The sequence below is a fragment of the Aspergillus karnatakaensis genome (assembly GCF_047715665.1).
Source record: "Aspergillus karnatakaensis strain CBS 102800 unplaced genomic scaffold BJY04scaffold_57, whole genome shotgun sequence".
Taxonomy (NCBI): domain Eukaryota; kingdom Fungi; phylum Ascomycota; class Eurotiomycetes; order Eurotiales; family Aspergillaceae; genus Aspergillus; species Aspergillus karnatakaensis.
Window position 1 is genome coordinate 93244 of NW_027395769.1, and position 22658 is coordinate 115901.

The 22658-nt window shown below is 50.2% G+C and overlaps 9 protein-coding genes across 9 annotated transcripts; 5 read left to right on the top strand and 4 right to left on the bottom strand.

Moving 5' to 3' along the window:
- Positions 1–110: 110 nt before the first annotated feature.
- BJY04DRAFT_222231 (uncharacterized protein) lies at positions 111–3086 on the top strand (the record flags this gene model as incomplete). Its single annotated transcript, XM_073717336.1, has 1 exon — positions 111–3086. The coding sequence occupies one exon, from the start codon at positions 111–113 to the stop codon at positions 3084–3086; it is 2976 nt and encodes a 991-aa protein (XP_073567100.1).
- Positions 3087–3171: 85 nt separating this feature from the next.
- Positions 3172–4571, bottom strand: BJY04DRAFT_198522 (uncharacterized protein). Its single transcript, XM_073712620.1, has one exon. The coding sequence runs from the start codon at positions 4432–4434 to the stop codon at positions 3319–3321; it is 1116 nt and encodes a 371-aa protein (XP_073567101.1). The 5' UTR covers positions 4435–4571; the 3' UTR covers positions 3172–3318.
- A 556-nt stretch (positions 4572–5127) lies between these two features.
- arp6 (actin family protein) lies at positions 5128–6708 on the top strand (the record flags this gene model as incomplete). The annotated part of the gene is made up of 4 exons (XM_073714202.1): positions 5128–5629; positions 5695–6403; positions 6452–6514; positions 6570–6708. 4 exons carry the CDS (start codon positions 5128–5130, stop codon positions 6706–6708), a joined length of 1413 nt encoding a protein of 470 aa, XP_073567102.1.
- Positions 6709–7026: 318 nt separating this feature from the next.
- BJY04DRAFT_130216 (Rcat domain-containing protein) lies at positions 7027–8062 on the top strand. Its single transcript, XM_073708472.1, has 2 exons — positions 7027–7762; positions 7840–8062. Exons 1-2 carry the CDS (start codon positions 7293–7295, stop codon positions 7973–7975), a joined length of 606 nt encoding a protein of 201 aa, XP_073567103.1. The 5' UTR covers positions 7027–7292; the 3' UTR covers positions 7976–8062.
- Positions 8063–8148: 86 nt separating this feature from the next.
- Positions 8149–9207, bottom strand: BJY04DRAFT_222234 (3-hydroxyacyl-CoA dehydrogenase family protein; the record flags this gene model as incomplete). Its single annotated transcript, XM_073717337.1, has 3 exons — positions 8149–8879; positions 8931–9030; positions 9079–9207. 3 exons carry the CDS (start codon positions 9205–9207, stop codon positions 8149–8151), a joined length of 960 nt encoding a protein of 319 aa, XP_073567104.1.
- A 278-nt stretch (positions 9208–9485) lies between these two features.
- tof1 (putative DNA repair protein (Tof1)) lies at positions 9486–13347 on the top strand. Its single transcript, XM_073719363.1, has 4 exons — positions 9486–9616; positions 9669–9906; positions 9964–12078; positions 12129–13347. The coding sequence occupies exons 1-4, from the start codon at positions 9533–9535 to the stop codon at positions 13187–13189; spliced, it is 3498 nt and encodes a 1165-aa protein (XP_073567105.1). The 5' UTR covers positions 9486–9532; the 3' UTR covers positions 13190–13347.
- An 87-nt stretch (positions 13348–13434) lies between these two features.
- BJY04DRAFT_198536 (PhzF family phenazine biosynthesis protein) lies at positions 13435–14940 on the top strand. Its single transcript, XM_073712621.1, has one exon. It carries the CDS (start codon positions 13506–13508, stop codon positions 14445–14447), a length of 942 nt encoding a protein of 313 aa, XP_073567106.1. The 5' UTR covers positions 13435–13505; the 3' UTR covers positions 14448–14940.
- A 1343-nt stretch (positions 14941–16283) lies between these two features.
- On the bottom strand, positions 16284–17218 carry BJY04DRAFT_198538 (putative copper resistance protein Crd2). The gene is made up of 3 exons (XM_073712622.1): positions 16801–17218; positions 16593–16688; positions 16284–16541 (listed from the first exon to the last, which is right to left on the bottom strand). The coding sequence occupies exons 1-3, from the start codon at positions 16958–16960 to the stop codon at positions 16471–16473; spliced, it is 327 nt and encodes a 108-aa protein (XP_073567107.1). The 5' UTR covers positions 16961–17218; the 3' UTR covers positions 16284–16470.
- A 721-nt stretch (positions 17219–17939) lies between these two features.
- BJY04DRAFT_210052 (homeobox domain-containing protein) lies at positions 17940–19793 on the bottom strand (the record flags this gene model as incomplete). Its single annotated transcript, XM_073714203.1, has 5 exons — positions 17940–18316; positions 18376–18808; positions 18866–18992; positions 19047–19184; positions 19231–19793. The coding sequence occupies 5 exons, from the start codon at positions 19791–19793 to the stop codon at positions 17940–17942; spliced, it is 1638 nt and encodes a 545-aa protein (XP_073567108.1).
- Positions 19794–22658: the final 2865 nt, after the last annotated feature.

The following is a 22658-nucleotide window of genomic DNA, read 5'->3' on the forward strand; positions in this document are numbered from 1 at the left end:
CTTCGGAAGCATTATGGGAGTTCCCTAAGGGCCTAAACTTCCCCGACCCTGATAAAGTTGCCCCCTTCTGGTCGACACCCTACAAGTGACCGCTGAAATTCGACGCAGCCATGGATCAGCAGCCCAGAACGCCCTCTCGCCCGAGCGGAATTCCTCGTCTAGTTTCTAGAATTCCTTTGCCGACCTCAAATACGTCCTCTTCCCTCCGACCATCTCCGTCTCGCGAAAGACTGCGCGCCGACCCGGGTTTGAAGGTCGCGCGGCTACGGCGACCGTCAGAGGAACCAGAGTTCAAGAAGCCTTTACCGAGAACGTCACCTCCGAAGAAGACACAGAATGGATACCAACAGAAGCGAGCTATTTCTGTGGCCGGAACGAGTGATGGAGGAGGATTGGAGAATGAGAAATTGTTGGACCTAGATCCCGAGTTTGATGCAGACAATTTCGCACAAGTTGTGGAGTCTCGGGGCCGCTCAGGGCCGTCTCTATCGGAGAGGACAATTGAAACGCTCGCTCAGATTCCGCCTTCGCCCGCTTCATCCAGGAGACCATCGAGCTTCTTCAACGCCACAAGCCCGATACGATCCCCGTCCCGCCCCCCGTCCTCCTTGACTAGCTATTCGAGGTCGCCCTCTAGGTCGTCCTCGTCTCGTCAGCTGAGCGGGACCGATATCCTCTCCGGGGCCGCTCCAGGAATACGACTTCCTTCTCGACCCCGTCCGACTTTACCCATGAATGGCTTAGCCAGCGAGCATACCAATGTGACTTCTGTAGAGAGCCCCCCAAAGCTTAGCAAGCCCACAGCGCGGAGAAGCATCTTTGGAGCCGCCAACTTAGCGACTGCGACACCTGATTCCCGCGTGCCATTGAGCAGAACCCCGACGAAACACGCTGAACCGGATTTTGGAAGATCACAGGCGACTTTACAAGTCAAGAAAACACGGAAGCTTCAACCAAAGGCGTCAAATTCGAGGTTATCATCAGCTGCGTCAAGATCACCGGCTGTTAAGCCCGCATCTCCCGATACGATTCCGGACGTCGTCCCGGAACCGGAAATAAAAAAGGCTGCCAAATCCTCTAGTGCTCTGCGCGAGAGCATTGCAAAAGCCAGAGCTGCACGGAAAGCAGCTGCGCAGAAAAGGTCGCGCACCTCGGCGCTGGATGCATGGTCAGAGGCTGATGTCCAAGATCCGTTTAACCAGCAGCCCAAGGATCAGAACCGTGGCCTACTCCGCAAAAAATTAGATGCAGGCCGAACCTCTGGCCACTTGAACATCGCGGCAATGTCTTTGACCAGCTTCCCGGATGAAGTTCTGACAATGTATGATTTCGACTCTAACGCAAGTACTGATTGGTACGAGAGTGTGGATCTAGTGAAATTCATCGCCGCAGATAATGAATTTACAGAACTCCCTGATGCTGCTTTTCCTGATATCGACCCGGAACAGATGAATTTCGATGCGGAGGAGAAGGGAAACCAGTTCGGTGGCCTAGAACTCCTGGATATGCATGGGAATCTATTAAAGAGTCTACCTTTAGGCTTCCGAAGGCTACAGCGACTCCATACCTTGAACCTCTCAAACAACAATCTTGGCTTGGGTGAGATTCAAGTTATCTTTGAGATGGGCTCTCTGCGGGACCTAAAGCTTGCAAAGAATGGTCTTGAAGGTACTCTTGTTAGTGACATTGGTCGCTTAAACAACCTCGAGGTTCTTGATCTCCATGAAAACTCCTTGACTGACATCCCCCATACCATTGCAAAGCTGGCGTCTCTTCGAGTCCTGAATATTGGAAATAATCAGCTCACGTCCCTGCCATTCGAAATCTTGAGCAACCTTCCTTTGAAGGAAATAATTGCTTCAAAGAACAAGTTGAAGGGTACTCTCATCCCGGCTTCTGTGAGTAAGCTTGATGCTCTGCAGAACTTGGATGTTGTTGGAAACGCGCTTCTCAAACTCTCCGAGCATGACACTCTCGCGCTGCCTTGTCTACAAACTTTAGCGATCAGTATGAACCGCATTCAAAGCTTACCTGACCTCTCGTCGTGGCAGGCGCTTTTGACTCTGTCAGCAGAGGACAACAAAATTACAGAGCTTCCCTCGGGCTTCACCGAATTGAGGAACATCAGAAACGTGGACCTGACCGGCAATGACATTTCGAAACTGGATGCAAGAATCGGTTTAATGGATAGTCTGGTTACCTTTCGCATCGCCAATAACCCTCTTCGCGAGCGCAAATTCTTGAAGATGCCTGTGGAGGATATTAAGCGCGATTTGAGAAGTCGCTGCGAGCCAGATCCCCAAGAGACAGATGACGAGGAAGGATCCGTGGCGACGCAGTTTACCCTTGCTCCAGAAATACCTGCTCAGACGTCCGGTTGGCAGCTAAAGCCGGGTGGAGTTCTTGACCGGTCATATACCGAGTTAGAAGAGTTAAGTATGGAAAATCTGGAGAGTCTCAACCCGAGTGATGTCAGGTATCTATACTTGCAGCACAATTGCTTGCGCTCCTTCCCAGTCTCAGCGCTCGGCATGCTGGCCCAAAATTTGACAGACATTGATCTGTCACATAACCCGTTGGATAGCTCTACGCTTTTTACATCCTCTGTCAAGCTTCCCAGCCTTCAGACGCTCAACCTGAGTGCTACAGGCCTCACCGTTCTTGACTCAATAATGGCCAACCTATCGGCTCCTTCGCTTATTTTTTTGGATGTGTCATCCAACAACCTCTCTGGATCCCTTCCCCACGTCCGCGAATCATATACAAAGCTGACAACATTCCTTGCTGCGGAAAATCAGTTAGACAGCTTGGACTTTGAAGCTGTGCAAGGGCTTCAGGTGCTCGATGTGGGCAATAACAGCATCGGCTCCCTTCCCCCCAAGCTCGGCTTGTTGCGGGCCGAAGGCAATAGCGCCAACTGGGGTGGTGGTTCGGCCCTGAGAAGATTTGAGGTTGCTGGTAATAGCTTCCGGGTGCCGAGATGGCAAATTGTTGCTAAGGGAACTGATGCTATACTCGAATGGCTGAAGGATCGGATTCCTGTAGAAGAACTTGCAGATTATGAATCGGGCGGCGAGGAGAACTGACAATGTACATGCAAGGAACACGATTTTCTCTGTCTTAGCAGCAGGACTGCAGCTAGTACAGTGTATATATAGCATTCATTTCTAGGTGTCATGTTTGAGTCATGAACATCATCCAGGAACATTGAGAGCAGTGTTCCAGAGTCGTATATATATATATATATATATATAATATCTTCTCTATCCTTGTATCCTCTACTTTCAAATCGCCTGAATTTGAGGAACTTGATCACAGCTAGTTGGACCTGACACGTGAAGACTCGTCGATTGACTTGGTGACTTCCTCCATGACTTTGGTCCATGTCTGACACCAAGTCGTGAATTTATCCTCTGCCTCCAAATGACGAGTATTCCAGGGCATTACAACCAGATCAAGCGCTCTGTTAGCACACATTTTGGTCTTCCCCAGTTGACTCGACAGTTTGCCAAAATCCACCTCGTACAGCGCGCCAGCAACCTCGTCAATGTGGTCCGGAATCTGCTGCAGGCTCTTCAGCAACAATTCTAGGGCCCTGATATTCGCCGGCGTAAGTAAGGCAGGTGCTTTCTTTAGTCGATTTGAGATAATAGCCGGATATATCTGGGCGACTGGCTTTAGAATCCGAAGTGTGTCCTTCTTCTGCGAATGAAGAGTAGCACTTTCTTCTTCACCGTCGTCCTCATCAGAACCTGTACCACCCCCGTCCTTGCCCTTATCGCCAGGGTCCCTCTCACCATCGCTAAGAAGATCGTCGAAAAATTCATCCTCTTCCTCGTCAGGATCCCACGCTTCAATCTCCTCTACCGCATCCCGGACCAAGTCCCGGTACTGCTGTGCTCGGCGAACCACAAAACCAATAACACCTTTTGTAGCAACATCAGTCAAGACATCGCAGGCATCCCATACCCGTCCCGCCGCAACAGTGACCGTAATTTTGTCCGACTGTTCCAAGCTCTTCTTATCGGCCTTTTCCTGCGCAACAACTTGCACCTCCCTAACTAGCAAATATAGCTCCTTCAAGGCAGCACTTGTATTAACACATATTTCGGTCTGGAAGGCCTTCGTGTGGGACTCTGGAGTCACGAGCAGCGCCGCTGTCACTAGAGAGGGAAGTACGGACTCATTAAGAGTCGAGAGAGTGGTCGAAACGACAGAGGGCGTAAACGGTGAGTTGATTGCCACTAGAGATAGCTTCGTAACGTGGGACTTGAGCGCGGTGGACGATGCTGATAGGAGAGGGAGGGGATCTAGATCCTTGCCCTGCTCGCTGGTGGTAGGCTGAGGATTGGCTTGAGGCGAAGCAAGTGTTGACTGGAACTGCTCGACAAGACTGAGCGTGGTTGTCAGAACGATTTCTAGCTTGGCCGTCATTTTCAAGGCGAAGTGGCTTCCTGTGCTTCCTGTGTTCTGGTAAAGCAGGGTGTGTGTCCTTGTGTTATATATTTGAGGAGGCTGAGGAGGAGAAATTTTGAGGATTGAGAGCCTGAACTGCGGGGCCGCCGATTAGGGTTCTGCGGGGTCACCTGTTACATACTTTTGCAAGAGAACACCTACTTAGCAGGTACCCTACCAACATCTTTTAATGTGAGAATAGACAGAATACGAAGAACCGGTACCTTGAGAGCTTGGTTCCTTTCTGCCATTGCGGCGTAACTCGACGCTGTTCGTTTCTGGCTAGAAATATGGGTTGTGCTGGAACCATGGAGCGTGTTATGTATAGGGAACTCTTATAGCAGCATTAAATAGCGCTCGTCCAAGTGTCTGGAAATGTTTCCGAATATGCAGTATCATTATTAACGTTCCCAACCAGTGAGTTTGGTGGCGCGCCCTAACACCGTGCCCTACATTACCTGATCGGGAGGATCGACGCGGCTCCGAGGCTATCCATCTCCGATCTCCCCGTCAGCAGCCAGGTAAGTGAAAAGCTTCCGAGCTCTTACCCTGACTGCTTCACCACAAACGCCTTTTCCTTTTCCTGACAACTCTTCCCACAAGACCTGGACCTGATGATTTTCTAGAAGGAACTTATAATTTCAATTCCGCCGCCGTCTCCTACCCATCAGAATGGGGACGACCAAACCACGCCCTGCCGGAAAGAACTTGATCGCCCAGGTTCAAGCTCTCCCGGACAAAACATTCATAATCGATAATGGCGCATACACAATGAAAGCAGGCTATGCGCCTGACACCGCAGCTCCCAATGTCGATGATGAAGAAAACGCCCTCTCAGCCTGTGCCACTATCCCCAACGCAATATCCAAAACACGCGGAAACCGAACCTACGTCGGCGCGCAGATTGGGGCAAATGTTACAGACTGGAATGAGATGTCATTCAGACGCCCGGTAGAAAAGGGGTATATCGTTAATTGGGAAGCACAGAAAGAGATCTGGGAGTGTTCATTCTTCGATGAAAAAACTGTGAGGTCGAAAGAATTGCGCATTGCGGAGCCCGAGGATGTCACCCTTATTTTCACAGAGGCTCCAAATGCTCTACCAGCGCTGCAGAAGAATACGGATGAGATTATCATGGAGGAATGGGGCTTTGGGGGTTATCTGAGATGTGCTGGTAAGATGAACCATTCATCCCTTGTATATGACGGGGTGCGACTAAACTTCCATATGTGTACATAGGTCCGTCACTGAATGCCTGGAACGAAGTGCAGACTCTATTCGAAGATCCTATCCCAGAGCAACCTCCCTCTGCCGTCTCTCCCACCGAGTGCATCCTCGTGGTTGATTCCGGGTATTCGCACACGATCGCTACACCAGTCTACAAAGGACAGCCAATTCAAAGAGCGATTCGGCGACTCGACCTAGGTGGTAAACATTTGACGAATTACTTGAAAGAGCTAGTATCGATGAGGCAATATAACATGGTGGACGAGACATACATCATGAACCAAGTGAAAGAGTCGGTTTGCTTCGTAAGCAATGATTTTGGTGGCGACCTGGAACGGACATGGAAGGGAAACCGAAAGCGTGGACACCCAAGCACTGAGGAGAGTGTTGTAGTCGACTATGTTCTGCCAGACCCAAATGGTGGCAAGAGCGGCTTCATGCGGCCGCATGATCCTCTTCTAGGCACCAAGAAAAGAAAAGCCGTTTTCGCTGGCGCGGGCACTGATCAGATCTCAGAGGATGTCTTGGTCTTGGGTAACGAGCGCTTCACCGTCCCCGAGATTCTGTTCACACCTGGCGACGTCGGTATGAAAACGGCTGGTATCCCAGATCTTATTCTGCAGAGCCTTTCCGTTTTGCCTCCAGGGCTCCATCCAGCTTTTCTGGCCAATGTGATGGTCGTTGGAGGCAACTCTTTACTTGATGGCTTCATGGAAAGATTGTGAGAATGCCCGGTCACCAATCATGCGCCATCTGCTAACTTCTACAGGCAAACAGAACTACGTCAAGTTGCTTCAGCGGAGTGTGTTGTTAGGGTCCGACGACCCTCGGAGTGAGTATCTTGTCTTCAATTGTCGTGTTGCTCCAGTACTGACTGTGAATAATAGCCCAATTCGTTCCTCTTGGCTCGGGGCGTCTCGTCTTGCGACAAATAAAGAAGAGCTTCGGAAAGTAGCAATCACTCGCCAGGACTATCAAGAATACGGATCTACCTGGTCAGTGCGAAAGTTTTCAGGTGGTCTATAATTGAATTTTTAGCCCTGCGTGCCCACATCGTATGACAATACTTGCACGCGAAGATATGGCCCAGACACCTTGAGATTGATTACTTGCGCGAGGGTTAAGGTTTACTGTCTGAGAGTCTTGAAGTTTATATGCAATTACACAGGAGGGACTTCGCCTTTCGAGTGGTATGCCAACAAGGATTTGAAGCTTTTCCTAGGGCTCACACGACCCCTCCAGATCCCGCATAAGCAAAAGGAACGTATTACCGTCATGACCCCAATTCTGATAACGGGCAAATCTCTCCTCTGAGATTACTACTCACCGACCTCACCTCTTGCGCTGGCACTGAACATTTGACGCTATGGGTTTTGAGACTATATCTGGATTGACCCCCAGAGGGCACAATTCTCCACCTCCCGAGTACGGATTTTTCAAGTCAGTCCAGTCCTCGTTAGAGCTTAAGTCCTACCCAGGCTTGTCGGAGAGGCACTGTCTCAAAAACGAGACTACCAGCCATATTAGACCCGGACAGTCAAGCCCATATCTCTGTGAAATTTGCTTTGAACTCATACCTTTGGGAGATATCGTCTCTCTCGATTGCGCGCATGAGTACTGCAGTAACTGTGTTCGCAATCTTGTCCGCCGCCGCCCCTTTTCACCCACCTGTTGCGGCTGTGAAGAGCTTTTACCAGCATGGATTCTCAATCGATATCTCTCACCAGCCGAAATTGAGATTAGAGGAGCTCAAGCCAGGAAGATTCGCACGCCGATTTCGAAACAGTGGTCCTACCCCAACGAATCATGCCGGAAATGGATCAACCCGAAACATCTGCGTGTCTGGCTTGAGGTTGCTTCGGTTTCGGGATGACAGTTGCCCGCACTGCGAGACTCGGCTTTGTTCTCGATGCCACGAGCGCAAGCACAAGGGGAAGTGTCTGACATCTTATTATGAATTTCGAAAGGTGCTTGAAATGGCTGAGAGAGAGGGGTGGATGCGATGTCGTTGGTGCGGCATCATTGTGGAGAAGTTAGATGGGTGCGATTCGATGAGATGTCGATGTGGATATTTATTCTGGTATGTGAAATACAGATTTTCTGCTTCCTTTTAAGGCTTCATCCTAGAATCATTGGAAGACCCCTAACTTTCTATAGTTATGGCTGCGGAGGCGAACCGCACGGTCGAGAAGTCTGTGGTAGACGTGGTCGTTGCAAGGGATTCTTTGCTCGAAGGGTCAAGCGCCCCATCATGAGAGCAATCGTGGCCATGGTGGAGATTATGGTCGTCTAATGGGACGTGGCCGTTCTATAGATATTCTATTTACACAAGAAGTTTGACTGCACATTGCTTGCGAGCATCATTTTCCACGGTGACTCAATTCACCTTGACTGTTTGATCTTTGCTTACAAAATGGACCATCTTCATTCATGTTGACTCCTAGGAAGTGCCATGCTCATCTGCGCTCAATAGTCATAGAACCCCTTTCCAGACTTCTTGCCCAGCCAGCCTGCATCAACCATTCTCTTCAACAAGCCCGAAGGCCGGTACTTGCTGTCTCCCGTCTCCTGATGCAGGACATTCATGATGGCCAAGCATGTGTCCAATCCAATAAAATCGGCCAATGTCAGGGGTCCCATAGGCACATTAGTTCCGTTCTTCATGATGCTATCAATATCCTCGCGCCCGCCCACCCCAGTCTCCAGACAAATTATTGCTTCATTGATATACGGCATGAGAATGCGGTTCGCCAGAAAACCAGGCGAGTCCGCAGAAACAGCCGCAACCTTACCCATCCGCTGTACAAATGCAATAGATGTTTTAAGAGTCTCTTTCGACGTTTGTAGACCAGCGATAATTTCCACGCCCTTCTGAATGGGGACAGGGTTCATGAAGTGCGTTGAAATGACCCGCGACGGAGCTTGAAGGTCCGTAGGGTCTGTCGTTGTAGCGGCTGCGATCTTGGTGATAGAGATCGACGAGGTGTTTGTTGCAAGGATGGCATGCTTGGGTGCAATCTGGGCGAGTTTTGAGAATATGGATGTCTTCAGGTCTGGGATTTCGGGGACGGCTTCGATGATGAAGTCGACTGACGATAGGTCGTCTAGTTTCAGGCTGGTCGTGATGCGCCCCCGGGCGGCGTCTGCGACTTCTCTTGTGATGCGCTCTTTTGAAACATCCTTCTCGAGTAGCTTGTCTATGCGTAGATTAGGAAATTTGGTGGTAGAACCGAGGCCTTTCTACCCACCGGCGAACTTTAGGCCCTTCTCTAGGGATGCCTGGGAATTGTCAACCAATGTGACGGGAACTTGAGCCTTCTGGGCAGCGACAAGAGCAATTCCAAGTCCCTAGGTGTATTAGCGAGATATAACTATAGCTCGTGGGCGTCAATATACCATCTGCCCAGCTCCTATCACTCCCAGAGACTTGACCTCGGCAGCATGAACGGCGTGAGATGTGCTGAAAGCCCGAGTGCAAATTGAGGCACCTCGGCGACCTGAAATGCGAAGAGACGGGAAGAGCATGGCGCAGGGATGAGTTTGCAAAGAAGCAAGCGAAAGCTGATAGACAATAACCAAGATTGAAGCAATGACCTTAAGCTCCCTACGAAATATACAACAGTCCGGGGCACCCCATGTGATGAGACGTCATCGGCTATCCTCGGCTGTCGGTTTCTTAGTTTCTCCGCATATCCGAATCTTCCGCGGACCAGACGCGCAACGCGTGGTTGACGCGCTCTGATTGGCTTGGTTGTAACGCGAGTCGATCTGAGATTCTGGGGTCCATTTCGAGGCAGGTAGATGGTGACGATAAACACCGAAGGCGAGGCCATAGACTCAACGGGCTACGATGGAGGAAGCAGTGCCGCTCAACCAGACCGTTGAAGTCATCGATCCCGATGTCCGCGCCCATGTCTACAGCTTGGTTACCGCGGTGAGTACGCCCGATCTGCACCAAGGGAGTTGCACGACTGACGTTGATATAGCTCGGCGGCTTCAATGGCGCAGATGCAGATAAGTACGTGCTCGGAGACGATGCTTTGGCCTGCTTGCGCGATATCAAACGATGGCTGAAGCTATACGATGAGAAGTTCAACCGGATGGACGTCGCGCGGTGTGTCGGGGAAGCGAACCTGGTCAATGGCGACATTATACAGATCCTCTCACTCTGGTGGAATAGTGGGCAGCAAAGCAAATACATGTCAAGGATTGCGCTCGCCTGTGGTAAAGTCTATCATGCCCTCATGTTCCTTAGTTGTCTTAGCCTCTAACATCTAGCAGTGGAATTGTTAGTACCTTTGACATGGCCATTGGAGATCCACGGCGAGATGACAGTCAATCACCACCGGCACATACCCTACCTACAACAAGCTCAAGTGTCATACAAACGCGGTATTCTCAACAATGGCAGCTGCGGTCTTCTACGGGGCGTTATCCGAATCGGCCTTCCCAGCATGGCGATAACACGATCTGAACGGACGGCTAGAGATGAGGGGATACTCAAGATAATGCTCTACCTTCTGCGGAACATCGCTATAATCTCCGTGAATGCTCGCCTTGCTGCAGAAGGAGAGGAGGAGGAAACCTCTAGATCAGCGACAATCAACGCTTTCCATGACCAGGATGTCTTCGCTCTCCTGCTCACGATGTGCTCAAATGTCAGCGAAGACTTCAACATGCTAGATATACCCCTACTCGAAACTCTATTCCATATTGTGAAAGGTGTTAGTGCTGAGAAGCTTTTTATGGATGATGCCCAGCGAACTGCCAAACGCACAGACGAACTGAACAACCTCTTACAGCAAGAAAATTCTTTGCGAAGAGAATACGCAAAGAATGCGCCTACCAGACATGGCCGGTTCGGAACAATGATCTGGGTCAAGCGCGATGATGCAAAAGTATCAACAGTCTCAGGTCAGGACGTGCTCAAAGATGGCCAAGCGACCTTGTTCAAAATGGACCAAACCAAGAAATGGAATAAGCCTAGGACTCGCCGAAAAGGGCAGGACATGACACGGTACAATGATTTTAGTACACCGGTTCATCTGAGCAAACCTGCCACGGCGAATCTACGCATGTTTGTAGAGGAGTTCCTGGATTCGGGTTTCAACCCGCTCTTCGTTCATGTCCGCAAAGCAATTGAACGAGAGTCAGTACGTGTTCTTGATATCAACAAACGCCACTTCCTCTACACGGTTTCCTGGTTCCTCGAGGCCGAACGTGCTCGCCGCGCCCGCCAACGTGAAAAGCACGCGCAGGCCGTAAAATCCGGCAAAGAACTTGAACCAGACAGTTTTGGATTGGTTGCCGGTGTGTTCAACCAGGAGACTTTCGTTGTATTAAACAGGTCGATGCAGACAGGCCTTGATAACAAGGAGTGGGAGGATCTCAACGCCGCTATGCGCTGTTTCACCCAGATCCTCTTGACAATACAAGAGATGGCTCAGTCACCACTTGAAGAGGACCAGGAGATTGCAGAGAACATCCAGAACCGGATTTTCTACGAAGAGTCGACCCATGACCGCATACTCGCTGTTATTCGTGGATACACAGAACAAGGATTCGGTTATCTTGACGCATGTACCGAATTGTGTCATGTTTTCTTGCGAATGCTGGAACGCTATTCCCAGGAGAATGTCGATATGCAAGTCCGGTCGCGTCGGCGAGCTAGGAAGAAGAAACGTGAGGAACAGCCTAATAACGAAGCTAATCAGGAAGACCAGGGATCCGAAGACGAAGATTTCGTCGAGGCCGAAAGAATGTCGAAGGAGCGCAAGTTCGACTTTTCACGTTTCGCGTCACGGTTTTGCACCCAGAAATGCGTCGACACTTTTGTAGCTTTCACCAAGTACTACAAGGAACTTAACACAGAACAACTGAAGCGCGCCCATCGCTACTTCTACCGCATAGCCTTTAAACAGGAGATGACTGTGTTACTGTTCCGAGTTGACATTTTGAACCTTTTCTACCGCATGATCAAAGGGCCTGGCGGGATGGATTCTAAGAAACCTGTCTTCAGGGAGTGGGAGGAATTGGTTCGGCAGCTCGTTCGCAGGCTCGTGAAGAAACTGGAGCAGCGTCCTGCGCTGATCACCGAGTTACTCTTTGATAAAATTAACTCGACCGCATTCTACCTAGAATACGGACATGAGAAGCAGACGATACCTACGAGTAGGAGGGCCCCGGCTGAACTTGAGGTTGACCCGAAGGCAGCTACAACCCCGGATGAGAAGATCAACATTGTGATTGCTGCTTTGGTAAAAGATGAGCAGAGTGCACTGGCTAAGGGTATCAGCGAGGTTCTGGGGTCTGCAGCAGACGAACGAGAAGCCTGGGAGCTAAACGCTCGGGACGAGGAGCTCGGGGAACGTCACAACGCCCCTAATCCTATCATCGGTAAGTACCCTCAAATTTCCAGAAACAGGCTGTAAACTGATCGATGATAGCTGTTAAATCCCACGATGAGTCACTAAAAAAAGCCATGCTCTTAAACGCCAAACTCCGCCTCCTCATGACTCTGATCCAGTTTGAGCGACTGGGACAGGAAAATGTGGAAGGTTCATCCTGGATTATTCCATCCAATCTAAACTCAACCGAGTTACGGGAATCAAAGGCAACAATCGATAAAGCTTTAGTCATTGGTAACATAGACGAGCGTGATCCTGATGGCCTGCTGCGGCGCAAGTATGGCAATGAACCCAGACGAGCCACCGAGCAGACAACGCTCGATGTGAAATTTGGATCCGACTCGGAGGGAGAGGATACCGTTCCTGATGGGCCACTATTCCCACCAAATCCGCGGTCGAAATCTAATGTGCTCGACGAATTGAAGAAGAAGAGAAAGAAGAAGGGTGAAAAATACCCAGTCGATGAGGGAACACTAGAGGAGCGGCGTCTTGCGCGATTAGAGAACACCAGATCACGCTTGGCGAAGATCAAGAGCGATCTATATGTGCATGCCAGTGATGAGGAGAGTGATGATGAGGCAGATGAGGAGTTCTTCCGTCTCGAAGAAGAACGACGCAAGGAGCAGTCGGAGCGGATCAAGAAGGCATTACTTACGGGGAGGACTGAGGAACTGCTTGGCACAACTAAGAAGAAGCGAGGCAAGCGTTCGAGCGACGCTGCTGCTGAAGAGGAGCAGGAAGTTAGCGGGAAACGGCAAAGACAGAGTCGCCAAGCTACTACTAATCTAGATGACGGTGATGTCCTTATGGGCAATACTGGTACCCTCTCGCGCGCCTCCTCTGTGGCATCCTCGGCCAACGACGAAACTGGCGTTGAGAAGGATTCGACTGAGGACGAGCTTTACTTCGATGATGACCTAGCTTTCAACCGGGATCGAGAGAAGGATAACCAGCCGAATCTGCACAGTGAGAGTAGGGATGCCCCCAGCCCTCAGCAGAGCAAGGCTGCAGACGAAGACGACGAAGAAGATGTACCTGTAGCCGTCCCAAGCCGCAGACGCATGCGAGCTGGGTTTGTGGTCGATAGCGACTCGGAGTAATATGTTGACCGATTATTCCACTATAGAATGATGAGATACGAGGAGTTAGGGAGTTCTAGGCTAAGCTGGATATATAGGTATTTTGGCGCCATCTGCATGTTATACGGCGCAATAGCATCATTGGATAATACCACGGTTTGTTTTGACTCACTTCCAAGCTAGTTAACGTGAAGTAGCACTGATGACTCAGTCACCGTGATAACCAACCTAGGTGGGGAAGTCAGCCTCTCGTACTATAAATTCTCTCAGCACATCGTACTTGAGAACGGCCACTTTCCCGATATTTTCTCCTTCCAACCTCAAGCGAACTGTAGCAATGGCGACTCACCTCGATTTTGTCACTCTCGATGTCTTCACCACAAAGACCTTTGAGGGCAACCCTCTTGGCGTAGTTTTTCTCCCCCCGCCAAACCAACCACAACCGACCCAGCGCCAAAAGCAAACCATCGCACGCGAATTCAATCTCTCAGAGACAATTTTCGTGCACGCAAAGACCAGCACCGGGGAGTCTCGCACAATCGACATCTTCACTGAGAGTGTCGAGCTCCCCTTTGCCGGCCACCCGACTATCGGCGCTGCTTCGTGGTTCTTGTACCACACCGCGGAGAAAGATGCGCCGGTCAAGACTCTAAGCTTAAAAGCCGGGGAGTTCCCAATTACTCTGCAGTCTGATGCAGAGGGTGTTGTGGCGGCGGGTGTAGCGCATAATGTGCATGTTCACGAGAATCAGTTTTCCGTCGATGATGCGCTGGCCTTGTATCCTGCTTTAAAGCCATACTTGACGCAGGAGTCCATCAAGCTGTTCTCCTGTGTGAAGGGAATGAGTCAGGTTCTTGTTGAGCTGCCATCTCTTGAGGCTTTGGGTGCCGTGACAACCGCAAATGGTGGGAGGGAGGTCAGTGCTTCGGTTTTGGATGCAGGGTGGGACGAGGGGTTGGTCACGACATACTTTTATGTGAAGGATGTGCAGGATGAGAAGCTGGGGAAGAAAATTATCCGGACGAGGACCATATTGGGGAATCTGGAGGATCCTGCGACGGGGAGTGCGGCGAGTGGGTTGACGGCGTTCCTGACGCTCCAAGCGGGCAGGACTGGGAGGTTTACGTATGACATTGTGCAGGGGGTTGAGATGGGGAGACGCAGTGAGATAGGGGTAGATGTTGAAGTTGAGGAGATAGGAAAGATTGAGAGCCTAGTGTTGAAGGGGAGTGCAGTGAAGATTTCTGAGGGGAAGATTGTCCTTCCTCAGGATGTTTGATATTCACTCCCATCAAGTGGATCTGCCATTTACCAGGCACACTGCACTGCCCTTCATCACACATATAAGCCCATTTCCATCTTAAAATCAAACAACATGACACCCATTCGTCTGTCTTTCTCCCTTTTAGTCTTAGATCTCAAGAACGGCCATCATGGCTGAGAGACAAAGGCGCAAGATCTCCCTCACATCCATCCTCAGGTGCACTTACACGAAACACATTTGCCATAAGCCCAGACAACACACTTCACCCAGCTCAAATTCCACCATGCAGAGCAGGTCAACGTCGATGTCGGCTAGAAAAGACCCTAACATATCCAGCTCCAACCCAACCCCATCTAGATCGATCCGCAACATCTCAGCACCTCAATACCACCGCTTCCTATACGCACTAGACAAAGCAAAGCCCGAATCTGATCACGAAGACCAAGGCGAGAATGAGCTCAAAGCCCCACACAATGGACGCAGTATGCAGGTTTCTCGAGAAACAAAGACAAAGACCCTCCAGGTTCGGCGCTTGGCTCCACGTCTGAACCCTCTTCATGGGTTCCCACATACTGAGCCAACCGTGAGCCTAACTCGAAGGACGATACTCACCTCCTCGAGGATTCCGTCTCCGACAGGTCCACCCAAAGGAAAATTATACTCGCACTCAATGTACAAGAAGGAGGGGAGAAGAAGCGTCCTATCGCCATTGGGTAGAAGAGGCATGGCGAGCTTCCTCAATCCCCCCAAATCTCAAAGCATCGAAAACACAACGGAGATATTGTCAATACAATCTGAGCACGCCGCTCACGAACGTCTAAACCGTCCATCACTCTTGCTGCGGCGGTCATCAGTGCATTATGGCAACAGCAATGGCTTGCTGAGTGTACAGATATCAGCAGGAGCGCCCGCGCCAGCGCATATCAGGAAGGAACGGGCTAAACCAGAGGATACCACTAGTAGCGATCTTCTGATGCCTCGTTATTATCAAATTGGCAACAGACTATCTTCGTTCCAAATCACACCCCCAGAGACAGCAGGGAATATGCCATCCCCACGACGCGTTCGGTTAGCTAAGGGTCTTGAGAATCTAAAAACAGCCCAGGAGTCCCAGCCAACGAAGCTCCCAGTCCCCAAGCAAAGACGTAAGTCGAGCCTTATCAACCTGCCTTCTTTGAACCCAAAATCGCGCCAGCAAACGGAATTCTATGGTCAGGAGAACAATGTTCCAGCAGCATACGTCCCAAGCCAGCATGAGCCACCAATCCTTCCATCCCGTACGGATGGGGATGTTGGCACCGCAAAAAGCGCAACGGGATCGTCATCCAAACCACCTCCTGAGAATACAAGCAGCCATAGGCGGAAGGTTCAGATAGAGAAAATGGTATCAATACCACGACCTACACAGACTCCCCGTTACCATTATCCTATCTCGACCAGAAACCCATCTCGCTTGTCCCATCCAAACAGGAAGACTGTACTAATACCACCCTTGTGTTCAAAATTACAGGTAGAAACGGCCATGCCTGAAGTATACTGGCTCGGACGATTCATGACCCTCACAAATGTATTTCATTACGAAGACTCCTTCAACGAACCGGATATTGCGACGGGGTTTGAGATGCCTTCGAGTTACTCGCGTCCATTTCAGGGCTCAGATGACGGCGATACGACTGGGTATCGTGTGAAGCGGGCATTTATGGTGCTGGAGAACCTCTGTGTGACTGAGGAGGCTAGTTCGAGCTTACGAGAGTTTCGAAATGGGTACATTAGAAGGTTTGGAGATAAATGGATGGCTTGATCGTGATCGAGTTAATGTACGCGGAATACTCTACATGGTTGTCTCAAGACGTCTGTTTCAAGTGTTGATTGATTGGACTGATGGAAAAAATACCAAATGCTCTGATGCAAGTCGTGTCATAATCATCCCCTTATAGACTCCAAACAACGCCGTCCCTGATGAATAATACAAAGATGAACATAGAAGAATTCAACCGCCCTCCTAAAAAGACACCGAAAAAGATCTTAACAGTAGATTCTAAGAACGAGTCGTGAAGTCCGTCTCGAGAGCAGAGTCAACCGCCTCAGCCTTCTCACAAGTACAAGAAGCTACCAACATTCAGTAAAGAGACAGCCAAAAGAAGACGGAAGCAAACTCACCCTCCGGCCTCTTCCCACAAGGACAAGCCTCCCCACTCACAGGATGATTCTCACTTGTCGCCCGCTCACAGGTACACTGGCCAGCTGGGCGAGCACCTATTCTCACCAACTCCAGTTAGCCACAAGAACCCAATTAAGGTCAAACGAAGCCAAGAACTAGGTTCGTGAACCCAGGAAAAAGAAAGCAGGGAAAAGAGGAGTCACATACGGCACGAACACCTAGCCCCCTGGATCGCGTTCTCGGTTGCGGACTTGTTACAGGTACAGTGCAGGGCGGATTCCTTGCCGCAGGAGCACTTGGCTTGCGCGGCGCAGACACAGCCGCCGGCGGGGTTGGTCTTGCAACAGGTTGATGCGGGGTGAACCATTTTGAGTGCTTTGGGATCTGAGTTGAATGGGGTCGTTTGAGATGGTTTGGTGAAGTGTTGAAAGTATATCTAATGGATGGTATGAATGACGTCAGATGATTGGAGAGATGCAGCTGTTCAGCTCGTTGAAAGTTTCGCGTGGTACTTTGGTAGTTCTGAGGGCTTTGAAGTGAGGCAAGCTCGGATGATGGTAGATGAGCGATGAGTAAATCTTGATAAAGGGTGATGGAATATGAGCCAAAATCAAATATGCTAAGCTGCTGAATTTATAGATCACCAGAAATCTATGTTCAAATGGTCAGTGGTTGATAGGCTTAGCAATCTGCGGGCTCCGATTGGTTGACTTGCGCGATGACTGTTCGCCTCCAAATGAGTACGAGCATCTACGATTGAACGATTGGTCGATTACAATAGCGTTGACGATGGATTGGTAATTGCGTTTTTGGCATTGGTATACGTTTTGCCTTTATTGAGGCCGGTGCTTTCTCTCTGAGCTGATTGGAACATCAGTGTGCCTGAACTTTGAAGTGGCAAGTGGCTTGTTGTGCAGTGTAGGATGGAGGTCGCGCCTCTCCAGCTACTACAGTATGTATTCTGAAGCATTGACTGAAAGATCCAAAGCAGGAGTGAATAATTTTTAATATTACCTTTAGATCAGATAAATAAGTCTTTTAACAAGCAACGTGCAGACAAAAGCTGAAAGCCAAAGCTAAAAAGGCAAACCGTGCGCCAAGTGTTCCGACTCCTGTACAACAGTATATATTTTCCGCCTCGCAACAACCAACATCCAATATAAACATTAGATCAAGACCATATGTCCAAACAACAACATATATACGAGAAGTTAAAGAGAAAAGTGAGGCCTATGTCCGATCCAACATGTACTCGGACGGGGCCCCTAGTACGTCAAAATGTAATCGCTTTCGAAGTATCGCATGGAGAGGCGAGGATTGTGAAAAAAAAAGATAGCGGTAGTAGGCTATAGGTAGTTCGCATATTCGTAACTCTGTCCGTATTTCGCTCGCAGGGGGTCCATGACATGCGGAGAGTTGGCCATTCGCTCATCGGGAGAAGCGCTAACAGGGCCTTGGGGGACATGCCCTGTCTCAGAAGGGAAGGACGCGGGTAGGCTCATGCTAGAAGCATTGGCCTGCGTGAATGGAATGCCAGTATTTAAGCTGTAAGGGTGGTGTTCGTAGGAATAAGGGCGGTATTCTGATGCTTCAGAGACCGGCAAATGCTGTAGGGTGGGCATGGTTCTTGCAGGAGGCTGCATGTGCGTATTCATTTCTATCGCGCCGTATGCCTTTGGAGCAGGCATTGAAAGAGGATTTTGATAACTGTGTATTTGTGGGCCTATAGCGATGGAGAGCTTGGTTAGCACTATGACTGTCGGACGGAAGTCTATGTCTTACTATTATGGTCCATTCCGTACGCCATTTGCTGTTCCGGCTGGCCAGTAGGTGACACAGAACCTTCCAGCGTGCGAGGCTGGTTGTAGCCAACCATCATACCGCTTGCCGACCGGTTCATCACATAGTCCATCGGTCGCCGGTAAGCAACGCCATGGTGGGATACGGCCTCTCCTGGCCTCGAAAATCGATTAGGGTATTGAAGACCAGTATTGAAGGAGGATTCAGAGAAACTGCTCGATCGCGGAAAGGGAAAGGTTCCTCGTGTGCTCCTTAGATCTGGAACAGTTGCCGCTGCTCCTCGATTCTGATAACTCTCAAACCCTCTATCTGTGGAGGCTGATGGAAAGCCAGGGCCAGTGGTGGAGGCCGAGCTTAATGGAGAGATAATGTACTCATCGTCATTGAGGCGTTGTAGTCCTTCGGTAAGTAATCCCTGGTCGACAAAGTTAGGTCATAGGTATATAGTGGATACGGCTAATGCAAGAAGTACCTCCGAGGAACCCTTGCTGCCGAAAGGAGTCCGTAGCACTTGGGTTGTATCAAAGTCATCAGGCAGTGCTCGAGATTTCAACATGCGCTCTCGATCATTGCTGGTAAGCCGCTTGAGCTTTGCGCGTCTAGTAGAAATTGTGAGTAAACAGCCCATGTTTCTGCTGCCTGGATAACAATACCTATTTTGAAACCAGACCTGAACTTGACGAGGAGTAAGTCCAGGTATTTCCCTTGATAGCCGTTCTCGATGAGCGGCATCGGGATGTGCCTGCCTCGTGAATTCACTCATCAAGAAGCGCGTTTGGTTATGTGTAAGACTGTGCAAGTTAGCATATAATCGGTCAAGGGCTATGGTTCACTTACCGAAACCGCTTCATCTTCTTTCTATCCAGCTTCTCTTCTGACTTCTTCTCACCAGCAACAGAGGATCCTGCACCGTCTTCATCCGAAGAGGCTGCATTGATCTCGCTGTGATCCTTCTCATCCTCGTGTAACTCATCATGTATCTCTGACTTGGCATTCGATTCTTTATCCGGCTGTGTCTGCCGGGGTTCGGCGTTGAGTCTTTCTAGTTTCAAGGCGGACAAGGTATCGTTTTGGGCGACTGCATTCTGTCCTTCCAAACTAGTCAAAGGTACTCCCCCCCCTGAATAGTGTAGCGGATTAGAAGGGCCGGCGGTTGGCTGGGTTGAAAAGGCATTCTCAGCCTTGACCGCAGCCGGTTGCATTTCCACAGGAGCAGCTTTTTCAAGCTCGCCTGCTGGCCCTCCAAGGCCAGATAGAGCTGCCAAGTTCACTCTCGATTTCGATGAGGTTTGCTCGTTGTTCCAGGATACAGCTGCCCAAGAACTCGTGATGGTAGGGGAATGAGCAGTAGCTGGTGATGGCACCGTAGACACCCAGGCACAAGGGCCACTGACTGACATGATCGTAGAATCCTGGTCCGTCTAATCCATGAATGTTCCGTAAAAGATAGAGTTGAAAGTAGATGTAGCCTGGAGCTTCGGAATCAATGAGCCCGAAGAGATCAAATACTATCACAGACCGGAAAAGGGTCGCAGATAGTGCTCAATGGGGTGGGTCTGAAAGATATGTCGGAGTCTCGGAGCTCTTCTGGAAGGGCCCAGGGTCTCAGAAAGCCGTTGGTCCAGGGGTAACGGCTAACGACAAGATGGAAGAGTAAATAGTTCTTCGTCCGTCGTTCCCGTTCGGGTGTGCTTGGACTGCCACCTGTTTGAGTGGCTGACGATCACGAAATTGGTCTAACCTAACCGCCTGGATGTTTCCTTTAGAAACTTGAAAAGGGAGAACTGTCGCCGGGACTGGGACCGCCACCTCGAATCGGCGGTACCTAATAAAGGTCGATTCCACAGTTGGGTCTAAGTTGTGACAGCTGTGACCGACGACTCCAGCCTCCCGGCGCGTGGGGAGAATGAAAGAGAGGAGAAGAGATTAAACAGTGCTTAGCCAAGCGGGTCAGGACAGGAAGATCAAGGTCTTTCAAAATAAGACCAGGAAGACCGGGGCGCTTAGGTCCAGGACTGTGGTCGAAGTCCGAAAGTAATGATCCACCGGATCTATCACCTATGCCACTGGTAGAGAGGGTCGTGCTGGGAATGAGGGGTGACAGGCAGGGTTTCTTCCAGCTGATGACAAGCTGACAGGCTTTAGGAACGAATGACAACCAAGGCCTAATGCAGGAGGCGACTCAAGAAAAAACGGGCAAGAAAAGTAAAAAAAAAAAGGTTCGAGACAGAGATATCTCGCGCCAAGCTACAGGTATAAGCCGCTATCCCAGCAGTATCAGAGGATGCCAGTCAAAACTCACAAGACGAATCGAGAGAGCGGGTAACAGCAAGGTGGGTATTTGCAAGATTCAGCTTGGGATTCAAGCCAAATTTCAGTGTTGTAGGATGATACAGCGGTGGTCTATTCAGCGGAGCTCCTACTCAGAGTAGCAGCTTGCAATAATAATGACGATATCAAGGTTCGTAGTAAGGTGTTTCGGATTTGGATAGAGATTGGCGCTACTTGGAGTTCGAGGCAAGTGGTACCACAAAATGACCGAGAAGGAAAATTTGCGGGTGCTGGACAGGAAAGATAGTAGTAAAGATATGTCAGGCAGAAGTATAATCTCAAGTCAAGCGCTGGTCCTAAGATGAGATCGAGGGCGACAGGACGGCCATACACTTTTGACAGAAGCGAAGGTGGCGGAGAGGAGGCAGGAATCTAGCAGACGAGGGAGCGGCAGCCCTGTGGAAAAAGACAGGAAGGGTGCGTGGTACGGAGTACATACACGATCGAGAATTAAGTTTCCACTTCACGAGCACTGACTTCCCTGATGGCACTACTATTATTGCCGGCGGATTGAAACAACGTTGGTGCGCCGCGGCCTGGATCGTATGCACCGTTCAATGAGAAAGGGTACCACGACCATGCTGGACTAATTTCCACCTCAGCACTGAGCAGAAATGTGCACAAGGGCAATGGACCGCCGTTCGCAAAAGTGTCTTGATAGAGATTGGCTGTTTGAAGCCAAAGCTGTTTGGCAGCCTTCCAACGTGGAACGAGGAGGCCAAACCGGGATGATTCCTGCATCCGCCGTCCGCATTTCCATTGCATAGTTGCGGGTCGCTGGGGGAGCCGAGACAGTCTAAGAAATCATCCCCACCGTCTATCTATGCGCCAATTAACCGTTGTTAGAGGGGGAAAACCGGACCCTTGCTCAGATACTCAGTTGCTCATTGCTTGGGATTGTCGGAGCCGGGCCCGACACAAGCAGCGCCGCGCTGGTTGATTCGCCTGTAGCAGATGGCACACCAGGTGGGAAGAGAAACGCTCCGGCTGTGCGAGGCTAAGTGGTGCTTTGGCTTGGAATCCACCAAACACAAAGCCTGGATCGAGACAAGAGGCCCTAGAGTTGAAGGACATTTAGCGCCCTGTCCGCCATCAGCCAGCCAAGACAGACCGGCCAAAGTGACGTGAAGCCTGAAGGGGAACGACACGAGGGTGGGAGGGGGGGTGAAACTGACTCCTCCCGCGAGGGGGTAGAGTTGGGACGGACCCATCATCCCATCAACACTATTATTTTTCATTATTATTCGAACAAGTTAACAACAGAGGGGCGTGATATGACAGCAGGAGTGGCGCATTATTGGCGAAGATCATAAACAACCCGACGCGCACCCAGTCTGAATTAGTCTCTCAATAGTTTGACAAAGCCAGGAACAGGAAGGATTTGTAGAGCCGGAGAGTCGACCAGAGCCATGGAACACTGAAGGAACAACAGGAAGAATTGGATTCCACCAAATGGGGGAGTCGGAGGAGGTCTGACCTCCTTGCTCGTTTGGGGTTAGCGCCATAAGATAAGGCAGGGTTTCGTGGAAGCAGCGGAGGAAGCCGTCGGGAATTGACGGCCAACATTTCCACAATCATACGGAGGAGACTTTATTTTATCTCTAATTATTTTCTACAGTCGATGGCAGACTGGCAGATTGAAGCATGAGTCTTCTCCGATGATCTTCGGAAGCATCGCGGCCATCTCGGCCACGACGGCTGAACTGACCTGAATCTACCCGTAAAATAATATCGCAGAGATTGGATTAATATTCCGGAACATTGCGCAAGCCGGCAAGAACCACGATCCAGGTTCCAGAATCCAGTTCTATGGAGCAGACTCTGACCAGAACGGACTCTGAACCGAAAGACGCTAAATTCGTGTGCTTGTCAACGGTTGCTAGTTGCTAGTCTCGAGCTAGCGTCGTCTCCACCGGGCTATTTGAGGTCGGCCT

Excerpts from the sequence above, each read along its gene's own strand:
- BJY04DRAFT_130216 (XM_073708472.1), top strand. The coding sequence starts at position 7,293 with ATGAGTACTGCAGTAACTGTGTTCGCAATCTTGTCCGCCGCCGCCCCT. Across the intron at positions 7,763-7,839 it reads CGATGTGGATATTTATTCTG|TTATGGCTGCGGAGGCGAAC; the intron begins GTATGTGAAATA and ends AACTTTCTATAG.
- BJY04DRAFT_198538 (XM_073712622.1), bottom strand. The coding sequence starts at position 16,960 with ATGGTTCACCCCGCATCAACCTGTTGCAAGACCAACCCCGCCGGCGGC. Across the intron at positions 16,689-16,800 it reads GGGGGCTAGGTGTTCGTGCC|GTGCTCGCCCAGCTGGCCAG; the intron begins GTATGTGACTCC and ends TGGTGAGAATAG. Across the intron at positions 16,542-16,592 it reads TTGTGGGAAGAGGCCGGAGG|CTTCTTGTACTTGTGAGAAG; the intron begins GTGAGTTTGCTT and ends GAATGTTGGTAG.
- tof1 (XM_073719363.1), top strand. The coding sequence starts at position 9,533 with ATGGAGGAAGCAGTGCCGCTCAACCAGACCGTTGAAGTCATCGATCCC. Across the intron at positions 9,907-9,963 it reads AAGGATTGCGCTCGCCTGTG|TGGAATTGTTAGTACCTTTG; the intron begins GTAAAGTCTATC and ends AACATCTAGCAG. Across the intron at positions 12,079-12,128 it reads CGCCCCTAATCCTATCATCG|CTGTTAAATCCCACGATGAG; the intron begins GTAAGTACCCTC and ends GATCGATGATAG.
- BJY04DRAFT_198536 (XM_073712621.1), top strand. The coding sequence starts at position 13,506 with ATGGCGACTCACCTCGATTTTGTCACTCTCGATGTCTTCACCACAAAG.
- BJY04DRAFT_198522 (XM_073712620.1), bottom strand. The coding sequence starts at position 4,434 with ATGACGGCCAAGCTAGAAATCGTTCTGACAACCACGCTCAGTCTTGTC.